Source organism: Geotrypetes seraphini, chromosome 7 (assembly GCF_902459505.1).
Source record: "Geotrypetes seraphini chromosome 7, aGeoSer1.1, whole genome shotgun sequence".
NCBI classification, from domain to species: domain Eukaryota; kingdom Metazoa; phylum Chordata; class Amphibia; order Gymnophiona; family Dermophiidae; genus Geotrypetes; species Geotrypetes seraphini.
Genome location: NC_047090.1, coordinates 9,870,546 through 9,892,787, shown reverse-complemented (window position 1 = coordinate 9,892,787; position 22,242 = coordinate 9,870,546). Strand labels below are relative to the sequence as shown.

General features: G+C 44.0%; 1 protein-coding gene across 1 annotated transcript; it reads right to left on the bottom strand.

The window, feature by feature from the left end:
- Nucleotides 1–9,298: 9,298 nt before the first annotated feature.
- Nucleotides 9,299–22,033, bottom strand: RERGL (RERG like). Its single transcript, XM_033950869.1, has 5 exons — nt 21,506–22,033; nt 21,375–21,431; nt 21,161–21,234; nt 18,532–18,680; nt 9,299–10,918 (listed from the first exon to the last, which is right to left on the bottom strand). The coding sequence occupies exons 1-5, from the start codon at nt 21,555–21,557 to the stop codon at nt 10,633–10,635; spliced, it is 618 nt and encodes a 205-aa protein (XP_033806760.1). The 5' UTR covers nt 21,558–22,033; the 3' UTR covers nt 9,299–10,632.
- Between the last annotated feature and the right edge of the window lie 209 nt (nt 22,034–22,242).

Sequence of the window (22,242 nt, the reverse complement as noted above, 5' to 3'; positions counted from 1 at the left end):
CCTGGAACTCTTCAAAAGGACCTTCAGGGGACTCTGCTCCAGCCTCTACCAGTTCCATCTGCTCAGGAACTGAACAGCTTTGCAGAGCTCCCAGCCCTGAGCTTTGCGACTGCCTGGCTTCACTCCCCTTTTCGTTCTCCTCCTCCAGCAGGGCAGACCTCAGATTTAGGAGCTGAGAACCACGCCCCAAATGCTCAGGTGGGGGAAGGGAAACCTGCAGTTTGGCACTAGCACTCCCTCTGCTAGACCCAGGAGTAATGGCAGGCAAAAGGTTACCTTGGGGATTAAGCAGAGCAGCTTGGGCACTCTCTGCTCTAGAAATAGGCTTTACATTAGGAACAGCCCTAGCAGGCATACCTTGCATATCTCAATATATATTGAGATCTTTAGGTCTGCCCCCACACATTTTATGACGAAGACCAACAACCATTTTAGTAGCCACCCTCTGCACTGACTCCGTCCTGTATATATCTTTAATTCAAGATGTGGTCTCTATAATCCAAAAGGAAGGCAAACCTCCCACAAACAAACTAGGTAAAAGAAGGAGTGGGAAAGGGACTGAACACATCAACCTTAAGGAACAAATACAATTTTATTATAAGCAATAACATAAAATCATATCATAAATGTAAAACCAAGCCTTATAAAAAGTTCAAGTCTTGTGAATTTTGTGGAACCAACACGGTCCGCGTTTCGGCTTCTGTGAAGAAGTCTTCCTCAGGGGTCGGCCCAGTAGATGGCACTCAATGAAAGACTCTTCAAATGACAAGGCTTAAAGGCTGGTAAATCTGGACTGAAGTTTCCATGGCATCTTTGGTGGTTTACATGCCCTCATCAATCCATCTTTACCAGCCTTTAAGCCTTGTCATTTGAAGAGTCTGTCATTAAGCGCCATCTACTGGGCTGATGCACTATAAGCTCTTTCTCCCTGTTGGCCATTTCTCTCATTATGCACTCAAACATCATTTGACTTTTGCTATCATCTTTTCTACTTGTTTGGCCATTCTAAGTTCATCAGATGTGATCACCCTTAAGTCCAGCTTGTCTTTTGTGGGCAGATGTACTTTGCCCTCTATATAGTACCGTTTCATTGGGTTTTGCATGACCTGCATTTTTTAGCATCGAATCTTAGCTGCCAAATTCTGTCCCATTCTTTAAGGCAGGGGTGTCCAATGTCGGTCCTCGAGGGCCGCAATCCAGTTGGGTTTTCAGGATTTCCCCAATGAATATGCATTGAAAGCAGTGCATGCAAATAGATCTCATGCATATTCATTGGGGAAATCCTGAAAACCCGACTGGACTGCGGCCCTTGAGGACCGACATTGGACACCCCTGCTTTAAGGGCTCCACACCATCTGGAGTATCTGCCCTATTGTAGATTTTGATAGGACCGTTTTTATCAAGACGTCTTCTCCCTCTTTTCCTTTCAGAGCATAGCATGAATTAATGATGTTTCAAGAAGAACATACTAACAGAACCAGCAAACGGGGAACACTTACAAAAACAGGGAAGTGCTGGGACAGGGTATATGACTTCCTTTGTTTGTACAGTGTAATTGAACAGCAAAGTAAGAAATCACTTCCTTGTAACAACTGTGATTTTTGAACTCTAGAATCCCAGACATTGGCTTGCCTTCATCATGTCTTCGTATCCAAATCTATCAAGATTGCCCCCTGTCTTCTTGAAGGTGGTCAATTCCAGGAATAGCTTCACCCTGATGTAACCAGGATCCTGAGAATTTTAATATTTTAATCTGGTTCCAAATGCTAAAATGGATACAGTTTGGGGAAAGCAGTTTGATTATTGGCTCGGTAACCTAGACAGATGTTTTCATTTCTAAATACCTTCAGTATTTATACTTTCCTTCCATTCATGGACATAAGTGAGTAACTTGTATCTGAATGTTGGCATGCATTTAATTTGCATTTTTTTCATTGCAATAAATCTACATATTACTACATAAGTGAGCCATGGGCACTTGAATACACAGTAATGTATCCCTAAAATAACAGACACTGGCTCAGATTTAAAAACTTGGCCATTATCAGTTCATGTCTACAATTATGAATAATGTATATCTAGGGTCAAAGTTATGTGTCCTTTGTGGATGCACAGGGAACCAGCAGAGCTAGTCCAAAGGTAACTGACACCCTTTCAGCCATGTTCTCCTCCCCACCAAGGAGTTGATCAAGACATCTCCCCTTTCCTACCTCCCCTTCCCCCATCTCCCTTCCCCACAATGCAGGGTTGGATTAAAGGGTAGGCCCAGTAGTCACGTGCCTCAGGCCCAAAAATACCAGGGGGGGCCCATCGGCATTAGGGGAAGGCAAACAGGCTGTCTGGACATCTCTTCCCCTTCTTCTTCCAGGGCCGGCGTTAGGGGGCAGCAAACAGGGCAGGGGGCCCCTGACTGCGTGGTGAGGTGATGTAAGCTTCCCTCCCTTCGACTCCCTCGCAGCCCTCTCTCCCGCCACTGCCGCAGCCTGTAAGCAAATTGAACCCGTGCCGCGACAGTCTCACCAATAGAGGGTGCTGTTTTACTGTCACATTTTTCAATTGTGAGGGACATGCAAGTTCTGCAGGACTCCAGGGAACATACCTGTCCTTAGCGACTGAAAATATTCCACCCCCTAGTGGTAGCAATGCAGCTGGAGGACACCTGCTCAGCTTAGAGGGAACACAGGACTAGGTCGAAATAAAACTCCACTAGTTAGGGTAGTATTCTAGTCCTCACTTAAAGCAGGTTGCAGAGTAGTTCAATCAACGGGACATAGAGGAAACAATCTTACAAAAACAGCAAAGAGCAAAAAATGGCCACTTATCTCGAGCTGTTCCATGTCCATATTTTGCTCTTTGCTGTTTCTATAAGATCGTTTCCTCCATGACCCGTTGATTGGACTACTCTGCAACCTGCTTTAAGTGAGGACTAGAGTACTACCCTAACTAGTGGAGTTTTTTTCGACCTATGACTGGTATATATTTGCTGTACTAGCCAATATTATGTGAGTTTGGCGACCACAGCATGGTGTTAGCTCCTTTGGAGCATTAATGAGGTCTTTTTCTCCACTTGAGAATTTGCAGGGGGGTATAAGTGATTCTGTCCCCTCTCTTCAGCAGTAGAAAAGCAGTTTTTGTGACTTGGTGTGCTTTGTTCGGTGCCATCGACTCGTGTTTAAGTCCTAGTGACTTGATTATGATATCAAGATTTCGTGGCAGAATACAGAAGTGGATTGCCGGGCCTTTCTTCTGCACAATATAAATGAGATGTTGTCATTGTTGTCACATCAAACACAATTCTCCGCCTTCAACACTGTCCATCTGCTGCTGCCCAGACGAGTGGTACATCGTTAGTCTGGCATCTTCGCTGAAATCTGTCCACCTTGGGAGACCCTGCTGCTAACGGAACTATTCAGCTTCTCAGACGTGTGCAAGCCCTAGTGGCACGACAAGCCCATGTCTCATGACTGGAGGTGCTAAGCGGTATTAAACAGCAGTTAGTGACCTTTTGCTAAAATTTGGGAAGCATAACAGTGGTGAAACTACATGTGGTTCTGGGTGGACACAGGCCCACCCTGAACGGCCCAACAACAACAACAAAAATTCAGTGGCAGCCACCTTGTTCTCTTCTCTCCTGCCCTAGATCCGGCGTTCCTGCGGCCTAGCAGATGTACTTGTCATTATTTCTCCTAGAACATTCCTTTAACATATCGAGTAGATCATCACCAGGCATTGCAGTAATTGCTTTGAATGTTCAAATATTTCTTTATTGTATGGGACCCATTCATTGATTAGATGTTCATGTTGAGTACTGTATTTCAAATTGGAGTGAAGTTTAATAGGAGCCGTGAGGTGTTATCCAGCTCCTGTTCCTTTGCTCATGCTTTCGGGACTTTATCCGCTGTGAATGTGCTTAAAATGTACCAGAGCTCCCACCACAGCCATTAACTTTCAAAGGCTTCCCTGCAGTGACGTGCACATCTCTGGACTCTGGACAAGTTTTAATCAAGACCATTTTATTGTCTCAAGTTGTGTTTGGTATTTCTAAATCCATCTATTAAGAGGTCACATTGGTCACAGACTGAGGAATGTGTTACATCAGTAATGTAACAGTATAATACACAGCAGAATAGATCAGAATTTGACCCCTTCTGATGGCCACAATTTAGAAAAAGAAATATTCCCAACCCCTTCTGATTGGGATGAATGCACCTCTCTATAGTATGGATGTGCTCCCTTCTGAGACAGTGCCTTTTCAGCCTGTTGTGCTCTGGTCGAAACAGAGCAGGAGGTGAGACGACCGTTTGGTGCTCTGGGGGGGGGGGGGGGGGAACCTCCCTTTTTAGTTTGGCCAATTTTTCCTTGCATTCTGCCCTTGACAAAGGGTCTTGGTGTTTGCGTGCATAAATGATCAGAAAGGTCTGGTTCCTGGAAACTAGATCCATAAATCACAAGCACAGATCAGAAAATGGCCTCTTGCTGTCGAAAAATGGTCAGGTAAGAACTTTTTGAAATAAAAAATCGGGAGCAGAGATAAGATGAGGATTTTTCTGCATGACACACTGTTTTTATAGCATGTGACAGAAATGGAGCATTTGTAATGAACGTGTCACAGTCTTTCTAAAATATACTGTAAAGAAGACAAATGATTTTCTCTGGACACTAATCGGTGAATTTTTCTTAGCATAACATTGGTGTTTCTTTTCCCAGCCTTGACGGTCTCATCCCTACCACAGGACAAAGAGATCGCCACTTCACTAGCTGCAGGCTGCTGAAAGACAGAGCAAAGACAAGACAGTGGACTGCAGAGGAGGCCAGATCCTCATGGTCACTTGTAACAAACCATTCCAACTTGAAGCTCTGTCTGGTACATGATGCTAAGCTCATTTTGGGCACAGTTGAACTCAATATGATGAGATCTCCATCCCCCCCCAACCAACCTGGGCCCTGTCTCCAGCTCCTAAACACTGTAGCCTCAGCAGAGACACATTTCCTGATGTTTCTAGTCATTTAGCTTTATTAACCACTTTTTCATGAAGAGATTCACTGAAAATGATTTACAATACATTGCATAGTAATCAGCTACTCTTGAGGATTTTCCCTATCTGTCCCGGCAGGCTCACAATCTAGCTGACTTGCCAGTAGCCAACCCAGGTCCCAAGTACCAGACAGAAACCCAAAGATTAGCAACATTCCAGAGCTGAGATTGTGATGTCATAATGCCTCATTCCACCAATGCTTAAGAGCAAACCTCATCAGTGATGTCACAATGGCTTGATTATCCTATTATTAGCTCACTTAAGACCATAAGAATTGAAGGTCCAAGAAGTCCAGGATCCTGTTTCCAATAGTGGCCAACCCAGGTCCAAAGTACCTGGCAAGATCTCAAAGAGTAGCAACATTCCATGCTATGAAAATGATCCAGTTATTCTTGCATCTGATGTTAGGTTTTCTGTTTGTTTTTTTTTTAAATTTTATCACTAGCCCTGCAAATCCAGGTCTAAATCTGAAGCTTCCTGGTCCAGCGATTTTCCACTTCACAAGCTCAGGGTTCTGAGGCAGGGGCTCTAACCACTTCCCCAGTTAACTGTGCAATCTTTTCTTAAAATTCGTAATGTTAAAAGTGGACTAAAACTTTGGGGTTCAGTATTCAATACAATGAGGAATTAACTGGGTAGGAGAAGTTAGGTTAACCAGGTCCCCACAGGTTATTCAATGGCAAATAACTGGATAGTGCAAGTGAATATCCTGTTTGATCACTATAGCACTATCCAGTTAGTGCAGGGGTGAGCCAGCAGCTCTATGACTGGTTGAAGCGTCCATGTTAAGTGTGAAGATACACAATTGTTCCATAAAGGAAAGTAGGTACTACACTTCTTTATAGAAAAGGCACCTCATTTAGGCACTGGCCTGTATATGCCCCAGGCGGATTCCCGCATACGCCTATGTTGCAGGGATACACATGTAACATCCATATGTAGCAAGCGCTTAGGCAGATATCCAGCAAGTGGATGTATGTGTGCCTGTATGCTCTAATTCGAAACATTTCCTTGTGCAACTGAGACACATTCTACAACATTGTCGAATTTACCTCTTTCATCAGAGCCCGGAGAAGGGGCACATTCAGAGCTGGCACTTCAGAAATACAGTATCAATTTTGGAAAATAGGTGACTTTTTTTTTTCAAATTCTAAACTGTGCAAAGTCAGCTTGGAAATTAAATCATGCCTAAGGGAGTGAGTCCAAAAGCCATCTGTTCAGAGATCTTTCACAAGTCTCCATCTTGATTCTGAGACCAGAGGCTGGTTCTCAGGTGAGTTAACCCGTTTCTTCTGGGTTAAGAAAGGTGGGCTTGTTTTCTTGATATTTTATGCACATTGTACCTGTATATTTTTTTCTTTGCATTATATGGGATGTGTTTCTCGCCCCCCCCCACCTCCATTTTTGGTAAGGATTGAAGTTGTGTTGATTCATTTGAACTTTCAATAAATATTAAATTAGAAAAAAAGATTGAGATAAATGTGACAAAAATAATAAAGGGGATTGAACCCCTCTCTTATCAAGAAAGGTTAAAGGCTCTTCGGAGGGGAGATGATACCATGACTTAAACCCCCTTTTACAAAACAATGCAAGCGGTTTTTAGCACTGCTCTGCCCTGCTTCGACACATAGAGTTCGTATGAGCGTCGGAGGGCAGAGCATTCGTCACACTGGCCGGTGCTAAAAACCACTTTAGAGGTTTTGTAAATGGGGGTGGGGGGTTAATTTGTTGAGATAAAATGGGAATGAAGCTGAAGGAAGGCAGGAACAACAGGAGAAGAGGGGCAGGATGTCTGTTTGGAAGGAGAACGCCTCTTCTGCTCTGGAATCTGACATGAAGTGAGGCTTTCCCTCCAGATATTAAGTCCTGGCTGGCAAAGATTGAATAAATCAAGAGGACCCTCCACGAAACTTATGAGGAGCAGCTTGAAAACAAATCCTCCCTCATGCAGAGCCATATTCTATATATGGTGCCCGAAAAATCAGCGCCAACTGGAATGGTGCTAAGTGCGATTCTACAAGGTGTGCATAGCATTTACAGAATCGCGCTTAGCACCTGAGTTTCATAACTTAGACGCACCTGTTCAGACCAGACCTCAATACCTGCCCCTAAGCTGTGGGTGCATAACTTTTAGGACTGCACCCGATCCGCCCCAGCCATGCCCTCTTTTCAAATTCACGCACTGCAAGCATACGCTTTCTGCGCTGTGCGTGGAACTTTTAATAGGCCCAATTAGCATCAACTATGAGGTGTAATTGACGATTAGTGGACCCTATACAGAATTTGAGGGAAGAGTGTGTAATTAAGCTGCGGATTCTGTTGCTGGAGAACTAACACAGCAGGACTCAAAAGAAATTTCTGGAGGAAAACCCCATAAAAATGATTAGTTAGGTAGACTCAGGAGAGTTATTTCTCGCTAGATCTTGGTGTGACCTGTTCTTATGTTCCTGTTGTCACATGTCAGCGTACTATCCATTAACATCTTATTTGAGACAATTATTCCGGTCATTAATTTTGTCGAATTGTATTATATGAATGATAACAGTTTTATCATTTTCTATGGCTAGATTACAATTATTATTCAATGAGCTCTATTATGTAGAGGCAGTTATATGGGTAGTTGAATGACTTTGCCTTTTTGCAAACTCTAATCACTGAATTTCTTTGTTTAAGAGAATGAGAAACCATAATTCAGGCATTGAAATAAGGAACATTGAACTCTTTCATAAATGTGAGCGAGAAATTATTACACAGAAAATTAAAAAAAAAAACAAGAGGGCATTTGGAAAAGTTGAAAGGGGACCGATTCAAAACGAATGCTAGGAAGTTCTTCTTTACCCAATGTGTGGTGGACACCTGGAATGCGCTTCCAGAGGACATTATAGGGCAGTGTACGGTACTGGGGTTTAAGAAAGGATTGGACAATTTCCTGCTGGAAAAGGGGATAGAGGGGTATAGATAGAGGATTACTGCACAGGTCCTGGACCTGTTGGGCCACCGCGTGAGCGGACTGCTGGGGCAATGGACCTCAGGTCTGACCCAGCGGAGGCATTGCTTATGTTCTTAATTCAGCCAACTGTGATGAGCTCAAAGTGTATTCAATGATAGAGGGTTCTTTAGAACCAGAGGCCCTCAGTCCTGACAGTGATCTTTTCTAAGATACCTTGCGTGGCATCTTCCTCTAATCAGTGGCAGTAATGGGCATACGAGTAATGCCTAAGACGCTATTAGGGGCATTTTCAAAACACAAAAATGTTCAAAAATTGGCACTTGGACATGTTTCTCTGCAAAATGTCCACGTGCTGATAATCAAAACAAAGACTTTTGCGGGATGTTCGCCCTCCAAAACGTCAAACTCAGAAAGGGGCATGTTAGATGCGTGTTTTGGGTAGGGTTTAGGTGGGCTGTGGGCTAAGTCAGACTTGGATATTTTGCGGAGATTATCAAACCTTTCGCAGGACGTCCGAAGGCAGAACTTAGATGTTCCATTCTAGACCTGTTTTAGAAGCGTCTAAATATTTCTTATGTAACCCTCACTTCTGGCATCCTGTAACTCGCTGGATTGTCCAGCCTTCTTTGAATGTGTACCGCCTAGAAGTCTATCGACTATGGCGGTATAGAAGAATAAAGTTATTATTATCAATGCCAAAAACCTGACCAGACGATCAGGTTTTCTTTCAATTATTCCTGGCCATTACTGCTTTCACAGCTTTTACCATTGTCTAAGACCATTAGGAGACCCAGCTGTTTGTTTGTGGCAGCCATGTTTGTTATATCAGCCATCACATCTCTGTGCCGTGCGTGGGAACAGATGGAATCAGATTCTATCTAAAATACCAAGAAATGCAATTTATGAGCTAATTTTTGAGTTCCTTGCATAAACTACTTCTTCTCTAGACAAAATTATTTTCCACGTTAAGGCCCCCTTTTACTTAGCCATGGGAGCGAGTGCCACGCAGCAATGCTATTGGGCTTAGTAAAAGAGGAGGTAAGCTAGAAACCCTTATTTCTATCTTACCTCTGTTACTCTGCCTTATCCTTAGACCTCATGATGACTTTGAAGATGTTTTAATGTGGATTGTATTGACATTGTAAGTAACACACTGTGCCATAAATCTATATTGTTATTTGAATATTTCTACTGTTGTACTGTAATTGTCTATTTGCTGTGTCTGTCTTATTCTTGCTGTACGCCATCCGGGGTGAATTTCTTCAAAAAGTTAGAAAATAAATCCTAATATATACATTATTTTTTTTTTAAATGCAATTAGGAGCAAAAATTCAGGCCCAGCCAGAGGTTCAAGTTAACTGGAAAACGTACTTGTCCCAAATAAACGTAACCATGAGAGTCTGGGGGAAATGAAGGCTGTTCTTGGAGTGCAGCTTAAATTAAACAGATAATTATGGATAACTGTTCTAAATTATGCCAAGAACTTATCTGGTTAGTTTAAGACCACACAATGAGTGGTCCAACTTTAAATAACCTGCTTAGAGTTCATTGTATATATTATCTTCATATAGGAGGAAATGGTCTCTTTGAGTTGACGCTTCTTTTATTCCTGAGCCATAATTGCATGCTAATTAACATATCATAGTAGCCTCTGTTATTGCAATATTGAAATATGTGAAAGCTCAGTGGAAATCATGACTTCTGCATTCAAAATCAACGTCAAATGTGCAGCTATTGTGCATTGAGTTAGGTGAAAGACATGAGATTATGACTCTTGCAGATGAAGCTAGGGATCTTCATTTAATATCACACATTTGGTTCATTGGCACCTCTTAAAACTGATAGTGCTTGGCAAACTCAGCTAAACTTGTTAACTTACAAATTACAAAGGGGTGCTGAAAAGTTCTCCGTTCTGAGCGTTACTTTGCCACTGTAGCTGAAAAGAGTGTTATCTTATTTCATTAAGCGCCAATTTGCAGAAATGAAATTCTACGTTTTGATATTATTGTAGATCATCTTAGTTGGGCTGAGAGCTTTACAGCTCTCCCTCATGTTGATTTCTCTACGTTTGCTCAGCTAGAAAGGTCGACCTGCGATGCAATGCATTTGTTCTACTTGTCCCAAAGAGGCTACTGTCCCGATATGAACAACTTGCAAAGTTGAACTTCACCAACTATTGTCACCGTGGAATACGATTTTAAATCATTTCAGTAACAAACTGTATACAATAGACATAGAAAATATAATGTTAAAATATACACGTGAAAGACAGCACCTTGCTCACAGGTCTCAAGAGGCTTTTCTAGTAATGACCCATTGCAAAACCTTGTCAGGTACCAATGTCACAATGGATTCTCTAATGTCTCCCTATCTAGAGGGATGGTAAGAACTAAACCCGTTTCTACATGAGACTCTATAATGGTAATCTGTTAGAATTAGAGTCCTGATCCATTGGTGGATTCTCGCCCAATGCATTACTGCTCTCATAGCCCAAAGCACTTGTTCTGCAGAGTACCCAGTAGAGTTAGAAAGTCACAGCCATCCTTATATCGTGATATGATGGAATTAGGTCCAACTTCTTTGTGCGTTGCATTTAACAGACTGTCCCAATTCACTCTGTGCCATCGGCATGGTTCTATGTTCAGACTACACCGACTTTCGTCTCTTTCCAAACATATTATTGATCAGTTTGGCCATTGACTTTGACCCGCTGGGCCTTCTCTTTTCCTTGAGTTTGGCATTTGCTGTGATGATGCTTCTGATAACGGCTGTGAACATGGCCACCACTTCCTGGTAGTGCTCTGCGGCAGACAGTTCATAAAATTGGCAGTTGTGATCTGATGCCATCTGTTGTCCTTCTTCCCGGCCCACTTCTCTCATGTGGCACAAATCTTGTTTGTTGCCAACCAAAGCCACCACTGACTCTGTATCTCTGAGGCAGAACAAAAAGGTAAGCTTCCGTTAGGATAAAGATAATCTTTTTCCCGTGTGTTATACTGTGGAAAATGATAACCTGAACATGTTACATGCAAAGCCTCTTAACAGGCTTCCTGGATATAAAACTCAAAAATGTATGGCTAGTAATCAGGGTTAAATTTCACACGGCATAGAGAGAGAGAGATGGCATATATTGCTATTCTTGTTAGGTAACAAGTTGGTTAGGCTGAAGAATGAGGAGCTAAATGAATTGACCTAGGGTTATTCAGAGGTAGTTATTGAGCTACGGTATATTGCTTAAGATCCAGGCTAATGCTTACAACCCCCTTTATAAGTACCTGTAAACCGTGCTCTATCTTTATGGAGAGGATGCGGTATATAAACCTAAGGTTTAGTTTAGTTTAGTCTAATGCACTATATAAATAAAGATTTATTTTATGTTATGTTTTCTGAACAGAAGCTTAGATGAGAGCAAGAGAATGCTTGTGACTGGTGAGGGTTAATCTTGGCTGCCACAGTCTCTCAGCATAACAGAAAATGATCAAAATATTACACAGTAGATACAATATATACTATACTAGTCTTTTAGCCCGTTACATTAACGGGTGCTAGAATATATGTCTGTCTCTCTCCCTCCCACTGTCTGTCTTTCTTTCTGTCTGTCTCTCTCCATGGCCTTCTTTGTCTGTCTGTCTTTCTGTCTCTCTCCCTGCCCCTGTGGCTTTCTTTCTTCCTTTCTTTCTGTCTCCCTCCCGCTCTCTGTGCAGCAGCATTCCCCCCCCCACCCCACTTCTCTGTGCATCAGCAGCATTTCCCTCCCTCCCTTCCCTGTGCAGCAGCCGCAGCATGTCCTCCCCCTCCATTTCCCTGTGCAGCAGCATTTCCCTCCCCCCACCCCAGTTCCCTGTGCAACAGCAACAGCATTTCCCTCCCCCCCACTTTCCTGTGCAGCAGCCGCAGCAGCATTCCCTCCCCTTCATTTCCCTGTGCAGCAGAATTTCCCTCCCCTACTCCACTTTTCTGTGCAACAGCAGCAGCAGTATTTCACTCCCCCTCCACTTCTCTGTACAGCAGCAGCATATCCCTCCCCCCCCACTCCCCTGTGCAGCAGTATTTCCCTCCCCACCCCACTTCCCTGTGCAGCAGCAGCAGCAGCAGTATTTTCCTCCCCCTCCACTTTTTTGTGCAGCAGCAGCAGCGGTATTTCCCTCCCCCTCCACGTCCCTGTGCATCAGCAGCAGCATTTTCCCCTACCCTCCTTCCCTTCCCACGGTCTGGCCTGCTCCCTTAGTCCCTTGCCACTGCCCCCTTCCCTTCCCGCGGTCTGGCCGGCTCCCTTAGTCCCTTGCCGGAGTTTATTTTTAAATTTAAAGGTGCTGCGGCGGCTCCTCTCATGATCGCCACCTGCGTCAGAAGCCTTCTCCGATGCAGATGTGGCTCGTGAGAGGAGCTGCCGCCGTAGCTTTTAAACTTAAAAATAAACTTCAGCCAGGCGTGAAGTGTAAGGGAGCCAGCAAGAGAGAGAGGGCCGTTGTATGCACGCATGCGCACTCCTGCCGGTCACGGACCTACAGATCATGGATCACGCAGGTAAGAGTGCGCATGCGTACTTAGCATTTTATTATAGTAGATAATTGGTTAGCTAAGATGGAACCAATGAAATATATCAGTGGTTCTTAACCCTGTCCTGGTCAGGTTTTCAGGATATCCCTAAAGAAAATGCATTTGACTACCAAAACGATATGTTTGGAGCTTATCATAAACTTTAAATAGCTGATCTTCTATGAATACCTATACCAAAAAAGCTAGATACATTAAACCATACACTATAATATAAATGGTATCATAGAAATTAATTCTTTTATTATGATTAACATTTCATATAAATCTTCCATACTCTAACATCTCATTTACCCAGAGCCTTTCCAGTTCATTCATTTAAAACAGTCCATTATTAAAATTACATTTTTATTTGCAGAGATCGCGGTTTGGACTTCCCAACCGTTTGAGCTGCAGTATATGAATAAGTATGAGAAAGCTACAAGTATGAGAATTGGAAGCGGAGCTGTGACCAGTACAAGCTCCTGAAGACGCCTGATGGCGAAACACAGACACGTGTAGAGCTGGACAGAATTTCAATTTGGATGTGAAGGGTATGTTCTTTACCCTTATGAGATCAATTGCACATATGCATTTGGAATAACTTTGATCATTTTTGATTGAGAACTTTAAGCCCAAGCATATTTAATGCTGGTTTCTACTATCGAATGGTGAAAATAAAAATGTAATTTTAATAATGAACTGTTTTAAATGAATGATCTGGAAAGGCTCTGGGTATATGAGATGTTGCTACCTGGTACTTGGGACCTGGGTTGGCCACTGTTGGAAACAGGATCCTGGGCTTGATGGACCTTCAGTCTGTCCCAGTATGGCAATTCTTATGTTCTTATTCATTAGGGATATCCTGAAAACCTGATTGGCTGGGGGTCCCCCCAGGACAGGGTTGAGAACCAATGAAATATATCATAATACAGTGTTCCTCCGTTTGCAAATCGTGGACTTGCTGATTCGCGGTCTGCTCCGACTGCCTCTTCCTGTAGTAAAGTCGGGCTACACCAATCAGGAGCTATGTGTCAAAGCAGCTCCTGATTGGTTTAGCCCGACTTTACTATAGGAAGAGGCGGTCGGAGCAGATTGTGAGTGATTTGTCTTCACCCGCTGGTGCTCCAGCTGCCCTCTCCTGCCTTTTGACAGGCGAAAAACTGCATTTGTGGTTTTTCAAAATTCGCAGGGGTTCCTGGAACGGAACCCGTGAATTTCGGGGGAGTACTGTACTTGAATAAAACTATGGAGTCCTTTTACTATTGCGTAGCATGCGCTATCTTAATTAGTGCATGCCATATTATAAGTGCATAGTTATATAATGGGCTTCTTAGCATTTAGCACGTGCTAATTCTGTTAGCACACTCTAAGCTTTAGTAAAAGGGCCCCTATGTTAATAGTAAGTCTCTGTCAGGTGTCTCATAGTTTAGACTGAAAGAGATTTCAAGAATATATTTACAGTTTCTTCATAAATTTTATTTATTGGGTTTAGTTTGATATATTAGCATTCAAACCCGTCAGCACAATAAAGCAGCTTACGAGAGGAAGCCACAGAAGGGAGGACTTCAGGAGGAATGGGGGGGGGGGGGATGTTGTTACCATCACCTCTGGTGTACAGGTAGGCCTTTAACTTGCTTTAGAAATGACCCCCTAGGTCCAGGGAAGGGAATTCCAATCATAGGGTCCAAGATAAGACACAAGCCAATGATGAGCGGAAAGAGAGAGAAGAGCAAGTTGATTCATATAGGGAGAATATACCAAATGTGAAAAGGTCCAAGTAGGATGCAACACCTGGATGCAGCACTTTATTTACTAAGGGGGTCCTTTTAGTAAGGTCCGTTAACCGATTTAGCGCATGCTAAATGCTAAGGCGCCCATAGAATATAATGCATGCCTTAATAAAAGGACCCCTTGGTCACTTGCCTGGCTGGTGCGAAGGTGGCGGACCTTATGCGTCACCTAGATAAAATTATAGACAGAAGAATTTTAGATTGAATCCAGGGGGAAATATGGTCCAATCTCTTAATATCTTTCTGAATGAGCTGTAATTACTGAAGAGAGTGCTTATCCTTAGATGAAAACTAGGGAGAAAATTAGGTTTCAGTGTTATGTTATTAATGATTTTATATCAACTTTGTTTTTCCTGACTCTAATCTTTGATTTTATACGGCTTTTATTGTGTAATATGGGTCTATATTTCATCGTCTACGAATGTTTCATTTCTAAACTGCTGTGAACAAACAGAAGTATTGATGGTGTTGGTATATATATTTTAAATAAAAAGCACGATAAAGATATACCATTTCCAATCTAGTGAGATAAGAAATGAAAAACTACATTACAGCTGGTGAAGAAGAATCGCATGTGGCCTGAGGCGAACGGTGACTATCACTAGCATGTTTAAAGAACCGTTTTAACACTATGAGGGGGTGCTGAAAAGTTCTCAGCCCAACCAACCAACCTCATAAATTCTGAGCGTCATTTTGCCACTGGAGCTGAAAAGAGTTTTATCTTATTTCGTTAAGGTCCAATTTTCAGAAACAAAATTCTCTGTTTTGACATTGTTTCAGATCATTGATTGAACCGTATCCGCGTCATTCTCTTCTTGGTTGGGTTGAGAAGTTGTAGAACTGAGATTGTGATGTCATAATGCCTCATTCCACCAATAAGAGCCAACCTCATCAGTGATGTCACAAGGGCTTGATTGTCCTATACTTGGCTCACTTTTATTGCATACGAGGGAGTGCTGAAAAGTTCTCAGCCCAACCAAGCAACTTCCTAAATTTTGAGCGTCATTTTGCCTTCAGCTCAAAAGAGTGTTATCTTATTTTGTTAAGGTTCAATTTGCAGAAATAAAATTCTCTGCTTTGACATTGTTTCAGATCATTGATTGAATCATATTCACGTCATTCTCTTATTGGTTGGGCTGAGAACCTTTCAGCACCTCCTCATAGGTTCTATGGAAGAAATTTGCCCTCATTAAGCTGTGATTTTGCATTTTACAGAAAGGAAAGTTAGTGGCTGGTACTGAGCAAACACAGTCCCTCCTGGGTCTTGTTCAGGGGCTCGGCTGGGCACTTTGTAGCATAGCTGCCTTTTTAGTCATATAATTATATTTTACTTTTCATCTCAATTCAGATAGGCTGTCATCGCTATGGTAACAATAAAATCACAAGTACTAAATGAATGAAAACTCAGATGTGAATTGGAAAGCACTGTCGTAACTATGGTAATTACCTTAATACAGTGGAATGACCTAAATCACCACAGCAAGTGTATTAATGCTCTTCTTTTACGGTTCTATCTATGGAGAAGTGATGCTCACAGGTGGCTCTGCTTCAATGAGGAAAGCTTTCGGCTTTGCTTTTCCTAGAGCCATGCCTCATCAGCTGCATGCAAATTTATTCAATTCTCTATATAAGTCTCCCCAGGGAGCATTCAGGGACACAAGCATTTTCCCCTGTCTGTCCTGGTGGGCTCCCAATCTATCTAATGTACCTGGAGCAATAGGGGGATTAAGTGACTTGCTCAGGGTCACAAGGAGCAGCGTGGGTTGAACCCGCAACCTCAGGGTGCTGAGGCTGGAGCTTTAACCACTGCACCACTCTAGAAATCATAATGTAGAGAAAGTGAGCCAAGTATGGGACAATCAAGACATTGTGACATCACTGATGAGGTTGGCTCTTATTGGTGGAATGAGGCATTATGATGTCACAATACCAGCTCTATTTATCAGAGGCTGAAACTTTTCATACTATTTATTTATTTAAGGAGCTGGAGGAGTTGCCGTACAGTGAGAGATTAGAGAAACTGGGCCTCTTCTCCCTTGAAAAGAGGAGGCTAAGAGGGGACTTGATTGAAATATTCAAGATACTGAAGGGAATAGACTTAGTAGATAAAGACAGGTTGTTCACCCTTTCCAAGGTAGGGAGAACGAGAGGGCACTCTCTAAAGATAAAAGGGGATAGATTCTGTTCAAACGTAAGGAAGTTCTTCTTCACCCAGAGAGTGGTGGAAAACTGGAACGCTCTTCTGGAGTTTGTCATAGGGGAAAACACCCTCCAGGGATTCAAGACAAAGTTGGACAAGTTCCTGCTCAACTGGAACGTACGCAGGTGAGGCTGGGCTCATTTAGAGCACTGGTCTTTGACCTGGGGGCCACTGCGTAAGCAGACTGGTCTGACCCAGCAGCGGCAATTCTTATGTTCTTATGTTTATATAAATGTATTCAGGTACTCAAGCATTTTTCCTTGTCTGGCCTGGTGGGTTCACAATGTATCTAAAGTATTTGGGTCCATGGAGGGATTAAGTGACTTTCCCAGGGTGATGAGGCTGTAGCTTTAACCACTGCACTACACATTGAAACATTCAATGTCTTCTTGAGACGGTCAGGAGAATAAAGCCTGTGAAGCTGATAAACTCCTTGCAACAAGGCACTTCTTCCCTGGGGGCACGGGGTTAAAAATTATTCTTGGGAATGTATGTATATTAGGGAAGAAATGTATACTTAACCGTTCTCTGACATTTTGGTACTGGAGGAATACACTTCACACATTAAAGCTGTGGGAATCTTATGAGGTACGTGGCTCCCACAGGAAGCCAAAAGGATTTCTTAGCAATCTAGAAGTCTTCCATCCCAAATTCTGGCCCTCCATGCACAAAGTCGCTGGCCTCAAATTTGAAAACCCTCTGTGCAATTATGTCAAGGGCACGAAGATGCTCGAAAACCAGGTTTGCAGACCCAGTAACTGCTCTCTTTTCCCCCACTCAAACTTCAATCACGGGATAAGAGAACAAGGAACCTAGTACTACTTAGTGACAGCGCCCCCCCCATCAGCAAACCTCCAGCAGAATTAAGGAGCATTTTATCTTCTGAGCAGAACTCCGTTCTCGGCCAAGAGTTGGCTGACTTAGAGACCGAGAAATACTGAGCGTTCTAACGAACCTGGTAATGGGATTTTAGGCGCTTCAGGAAGCTAATGAATGCTGCTTTTTTGGCATTGTATGAATTTTCCCATAAGTCCCTGAAAGATTCTGGATGCATTGAATATATTGGTTTTAACGTGGGGGTTTTTGTGTGTCTTTGTTATATGTCCAGCACTGACCCTAGTGGGGCTTGAATCTGTCTTAAAGGTGAAGTATTTGGTTATTAATAAGGAAAGAGAAAGGGATTCTGTACTCAAAGTGGTTTACATACAGGTACTTCAAGCGTTTTCCCTATATTTCACTAGAAGCTTCCATCTGGAAAAGTTAAGAGAGGCTGGTCATGTAGCCAGAAAAGCAAAGATGCAAATGGAAGAAAAAAATAGCTGACACAATGAAACAGGGAGACAATATATATTTCTTTTTAGATATATCAGTGATAGGAAGAAGTGCAAAAGTGGCATTGTGAAGCTCAAAAGCGAAGGGGATACAGAAAAGACTGAATTGCTTAACAAACATTTCTGTTCTGTGTTCAAGGCTGAAGCGTCAGGAGCGGGACCGCAGAAGACAAACGTGAATAGGGATGGAGGAGTGGTAGACCCTGATTGACATCATAATGCCTCATCAGTGATGTCACAATGGCTTGACTGTCCTACACTTGGCTCACTTTTGCTACATTTTGATTTCTAGAGTGGTGCAGTGGTTAAAGCTCCAGCCTCAGCACCCTGAGGTTCTGGGTTTAAATCCACGCTGCTCCTTAAATCCCCCCATTGCCCCAGGTACATTAGATAGATTGGGAGCCCACTGGGACAGACAGGGGAAAATGCTTGAAGTCCCTGTATGTAAAACCGATTTGAGTGTGGTTGTAAAGCCAATCCCTTTCAAGACCACTGAGAAAACTGGTTTGAGAAGCAAGAAATCTTGATGTGACAGACAGCCTCTGCCACAGTGTTTCCTAGGTTTAATTCTATCTAACGCTCCCTATTGTATATGTACCCTGCTGTTAAAATGTGCCTTTGTACTGCTAATATTCTCTTGTCACCACCCCAATTATTGGATGGTGTAGGGACATGTGGCATTTACCTTTTGCAAGTTCCTAAGTGTGGGTCCCGTATCCTGTACATAAGCGCCTTTGCATAGGTGAAAGATGACCGGTCACTGATGTCGTAGACTACCACCAACCCGTCAGCCCACTGCAGTTCGTCCCCGAACGGTGGTTTTCCTTTAAGGGGCTGGAAGGGAAAGCAAGAATGTAAGAGCCAGTCCAATACATCGATGATGCGAGTACACAAAAGCAGTTCTGTACATCAGGCCCCTAGAACACATCAGGCACAAATGAATTGACAAGTGAAAAGTTAATTGGTAAACAATCGGGCACTAATTTGTATGCGCATAAAAAGGGAGTGTGACCGTGGGAGGGGCGTGGGCTTCCTTAAATTTGGAAAAAGGATTGGGACTTGCAGCTTTATAACCACACTCAAATCGGTTTTACATACAGGGACTTCAGGCATTTTCCCCTGTCTGTCCCGGTGGGCTCACAATCGATTTAATGTACCTGGGGCAACGGGGGATGAAGTGACTTGCTCAGGGTCACATGGAGCAGTGTTGGATTTGAACTCACAACCCTTTTAGCTCAGTGTGCTGAGGCTGGAGCTTTAACCATTCCACTACTCTAGAAATCAAAATGTAGTGAAAATGAGCCAAGTCAAGCCATTGTGACCTCACTGATGAGGTTGGCTCTTATTGGTGCAATGTGGCATTATGAGGTCACAATACCAGCTCTGGAGGCTGAAACTTTTCACACTATTTATTTAGTCCGTTTCTACGTTTCTATACTGTTCTTCCCATGAGTTTAATTCAGGTACTCCAGCATTTTTCCCTGTCTATCTAATGTACCTGGGGCAATGGGGGGATTAAGTGACTTGCCCAGGGTCACAAGGAGCAGTCTGGATTGAACCCAAAACCTCAGGGTGCTGAGGCTGTAGCTCTAACCACTGCGCCACTGATTACATGAAGTTTAGGAGAGCACTGAAGATGTTTTAATTGATATGATATCGGAACTTTACTAGGGATGGTCTAGACCTGTGTTTCTCAATTCATTCCTGGAGTCCCCCCTTGCCAGTCAGGTTTTCAGGATAGCCACAATGAATATGCATGAAAGAAATTTGCATAGAATGGAGGCAGTGTATGCAAATCAAGTTTATGCATATTCATTGTGGATATCCTGGAACCTCCAGGACTGAGTTGAGAATAATGGGTCTAGTGCAAGGGCTGGCAACCTTTTTAAAGCAAAGAGCCAATTTATCCTAAAAATTTGACCGAAGATTTACAAAGAGCCGCAAGGCGTAGAGAAGGGAGTCTCTCACTCTCTCTTCCCTGCAACACTTCGCAGGTCTCTTCACCTTTCTTCCTTCCCTTCTCTACCCCATAGCCAAGGTTCTCTCCCCTCTCCAGGCCCCAACCCTTTAATCTCCTTCCCCACCCCCCAGAACTACCAAGATACCTGGTGGTCCAGTGGGGTCTTTGTGGCAGGAGCACAGCTCTCTAAAATGGCTTCCATGACCTTTTGTGGCTGCTTGCGGCATTTCCTGCGAGTGCTGCGAGAGGTTGCAGCAGTGAAGAGGCAGGAGCGAGAGGGCCGTGCTTCTGCCATGAAGATCCCGCTGGACAACCAGGTACCTTGGTAGGCCCCGGGTGAGGAATCTTTGGGTTGAGGGAGATTAAAGGGTCGGGGCTTGGAGAACCACAGCCACATGTGGCTCGCGAGCCGCAGGTTGCCGACCCCTGGTCTAGTGCCAGATTGTGATCTCCTGGTAACTGCGCAATGTAAGTGTTTTAATGTGATGCTTCAGTTGGTGTAAATCCTCGCAGAGTGTGGTGCAGTGGTTACAGCTACAGCCTCAACACACTGAGGTTGTGGGTTCAAACCCACGCTGCTCCCTGTGACCCTAGGCAAGTCACTTAATCCCCTTTGCCTCAGGTACATTAGATAGACAGGGAAAAATGCTGGAGTACCTGCTCCGCTGGGAAAACAGTATAGAAGAATGAAAAGTTTCAGCCTCTGATAAGCAGAGCTGGTATTGTGACATCATAATGCCTTATTCCACCAATAAGAGCCAACCTCATCAGTGATGTCACAATGGCTGGATTGCCCTTTACTTGGCTCACTTTTACTACATTTTGTTTTGTAGAGTGGTGCAGTGGTTAAAGCTACAGCCTCAGCACCCTGAGGTTGTGGGTTCAAATCCCATGCTGCTCCTTGTGACCCTGGGCAATCACTTAATCCCCCATTGGCCCAGATAGAGAGGGAAAATGCTTGAGTACCTGAATAAATCCATCTAAACCAGGGGTGTCAAAGTCCCTCCTTGAGGGCCACAATCCAGTCGGGTTTTCAGGATTAGCAGTGCATGCAAATAGATCTCATGCATATTCATTGGGGAAATCCTGAAAACCCGACTGGATTGCGGCCCTCGAGGAGGGACTTTGACACCCCTGATCTAAAGAATTCTGAGCTCCCCAGGGAGAACGGTATAGAAAACAGAATAAGTAAAATAAGCAACTCTAGGAAGGAAAACCCACAATACACATTCTGGCAGAAATACAGATTAACACTTTCACTACGGAATCCTACAACAGCCCTGGAGAGCAAGGGGGGTGGAGGGTGCATTCGGGCTCCAGACCGCCCCCTCCCCTCCTTGTTTTGCCCTGTTACCTGTGAGCAGGGATCGTACATTTCCAAATGCATTTGCCTCCCATCCAGACACAGCCTTTTCGAGTAGATGCTTTCTGGAAGGAAGCAAATGAGCCCTGTTAGCACCGAAGCGGCAGGATTCAAAGCCCGTTAATGAGGACAGAAACACTGGGGTACGCACTGACCATTCTGTTCTACAGTAGCACTAGACATTCTGCTGCATGAGCAAACCTACCCGCATCCGAGGCGTATTCTCCGATGAAGCGCTGGGTGAGGTAACGCACCGTCAGAGCTAGGAGCAGAAAGAGGGATTGGAGTGAGAAGAGGCTCGTTCCCAGGCTAAATGCATGCTTTGCAGCCACTCACCAGACTTCCCAGTCCCTTTGCTGCCCAGCACGGCCAGCTTGAGCTCGTTCATTGTACTGCAGGGTCCTCCTTTAAGGGATCCTTCGAAAGTCCAGAGGAATGGCACACTGGCCGTTCCTCTTCCCACACTCCACTCTATATAGTGCCTGTGCTACTGATGTCAAAAGCTGCTGCTTCCCGGTGGGAAGGGCATTCCCCCCCCCCCCCCCAGGGAAGCACGGTTCAAATCTTTTGCTTGTGACCTTGGGCAAATCACTTAACCCAGTGGTCTCCTCAAACACCTGGCTGAAATAGTCTTCAAATCCTCCAGGTGCGTTCATTTCAATCTTGCCCACTTACAGTGGCGCAGCGAGCGTGCGAGACGCATGGGGTGGTGGTGGTGCCTTTCCCCCGCCCTCTTCTTCGTCTACACATGCTCCTTCCCCAGTACTTCTGTAACGTTCCTGGAACGAGCAACAAACCCCAACCCGCTGTCGCGCAAGCTCTTTCTCTGACGTCCCTTCCTAGGTGCGGGTCCAGGAAGTGATGTCAGAGAGCCGATGCCGGCACGAGGGTTGCTGCTTGCGCCAGGAACGTTACAGAGGTACAGGACAAGGGGGGGGGGGGGGGTGAAGAGGAGAACAGATGTTTGCTTCCTCTTCAAGATGGCGCCCGGGGCCACTGCCCACTTGATATAGTAACTGCAAACAAACAATCTCTGAAACGTGTTACTGGTAACAATCCAAAATAAAAATATC

What these genes read in the sequence shown, in the direction of transcription:
- RERGL (XM_033950869.1), bottom strand. Translation starts at nt 21,557, where the DNA reads ATGAACGAGCTCAAGCTGGCCGTGCTGGGCAGCAAAGGGACTGGGAAG. An exon ending in AGAATACGCCTCGGATGCGG is followed by an intron (nt 21,235 to 21,374) that starts GTAGGTTTGCTC and finishes GCTTCCTTCCAG; the next exon opens with AAAGCATCTACTCGAAAAGG. An exon ending in CACTTAGGAACTTGCAAAAG is followed by an intron (nt 10,919 to 18,531) that starts GTAAATGCCACA and finishes GTTCTGCCTCAG; the next exon opens with AGATACAGAGTCAGTGGTGG.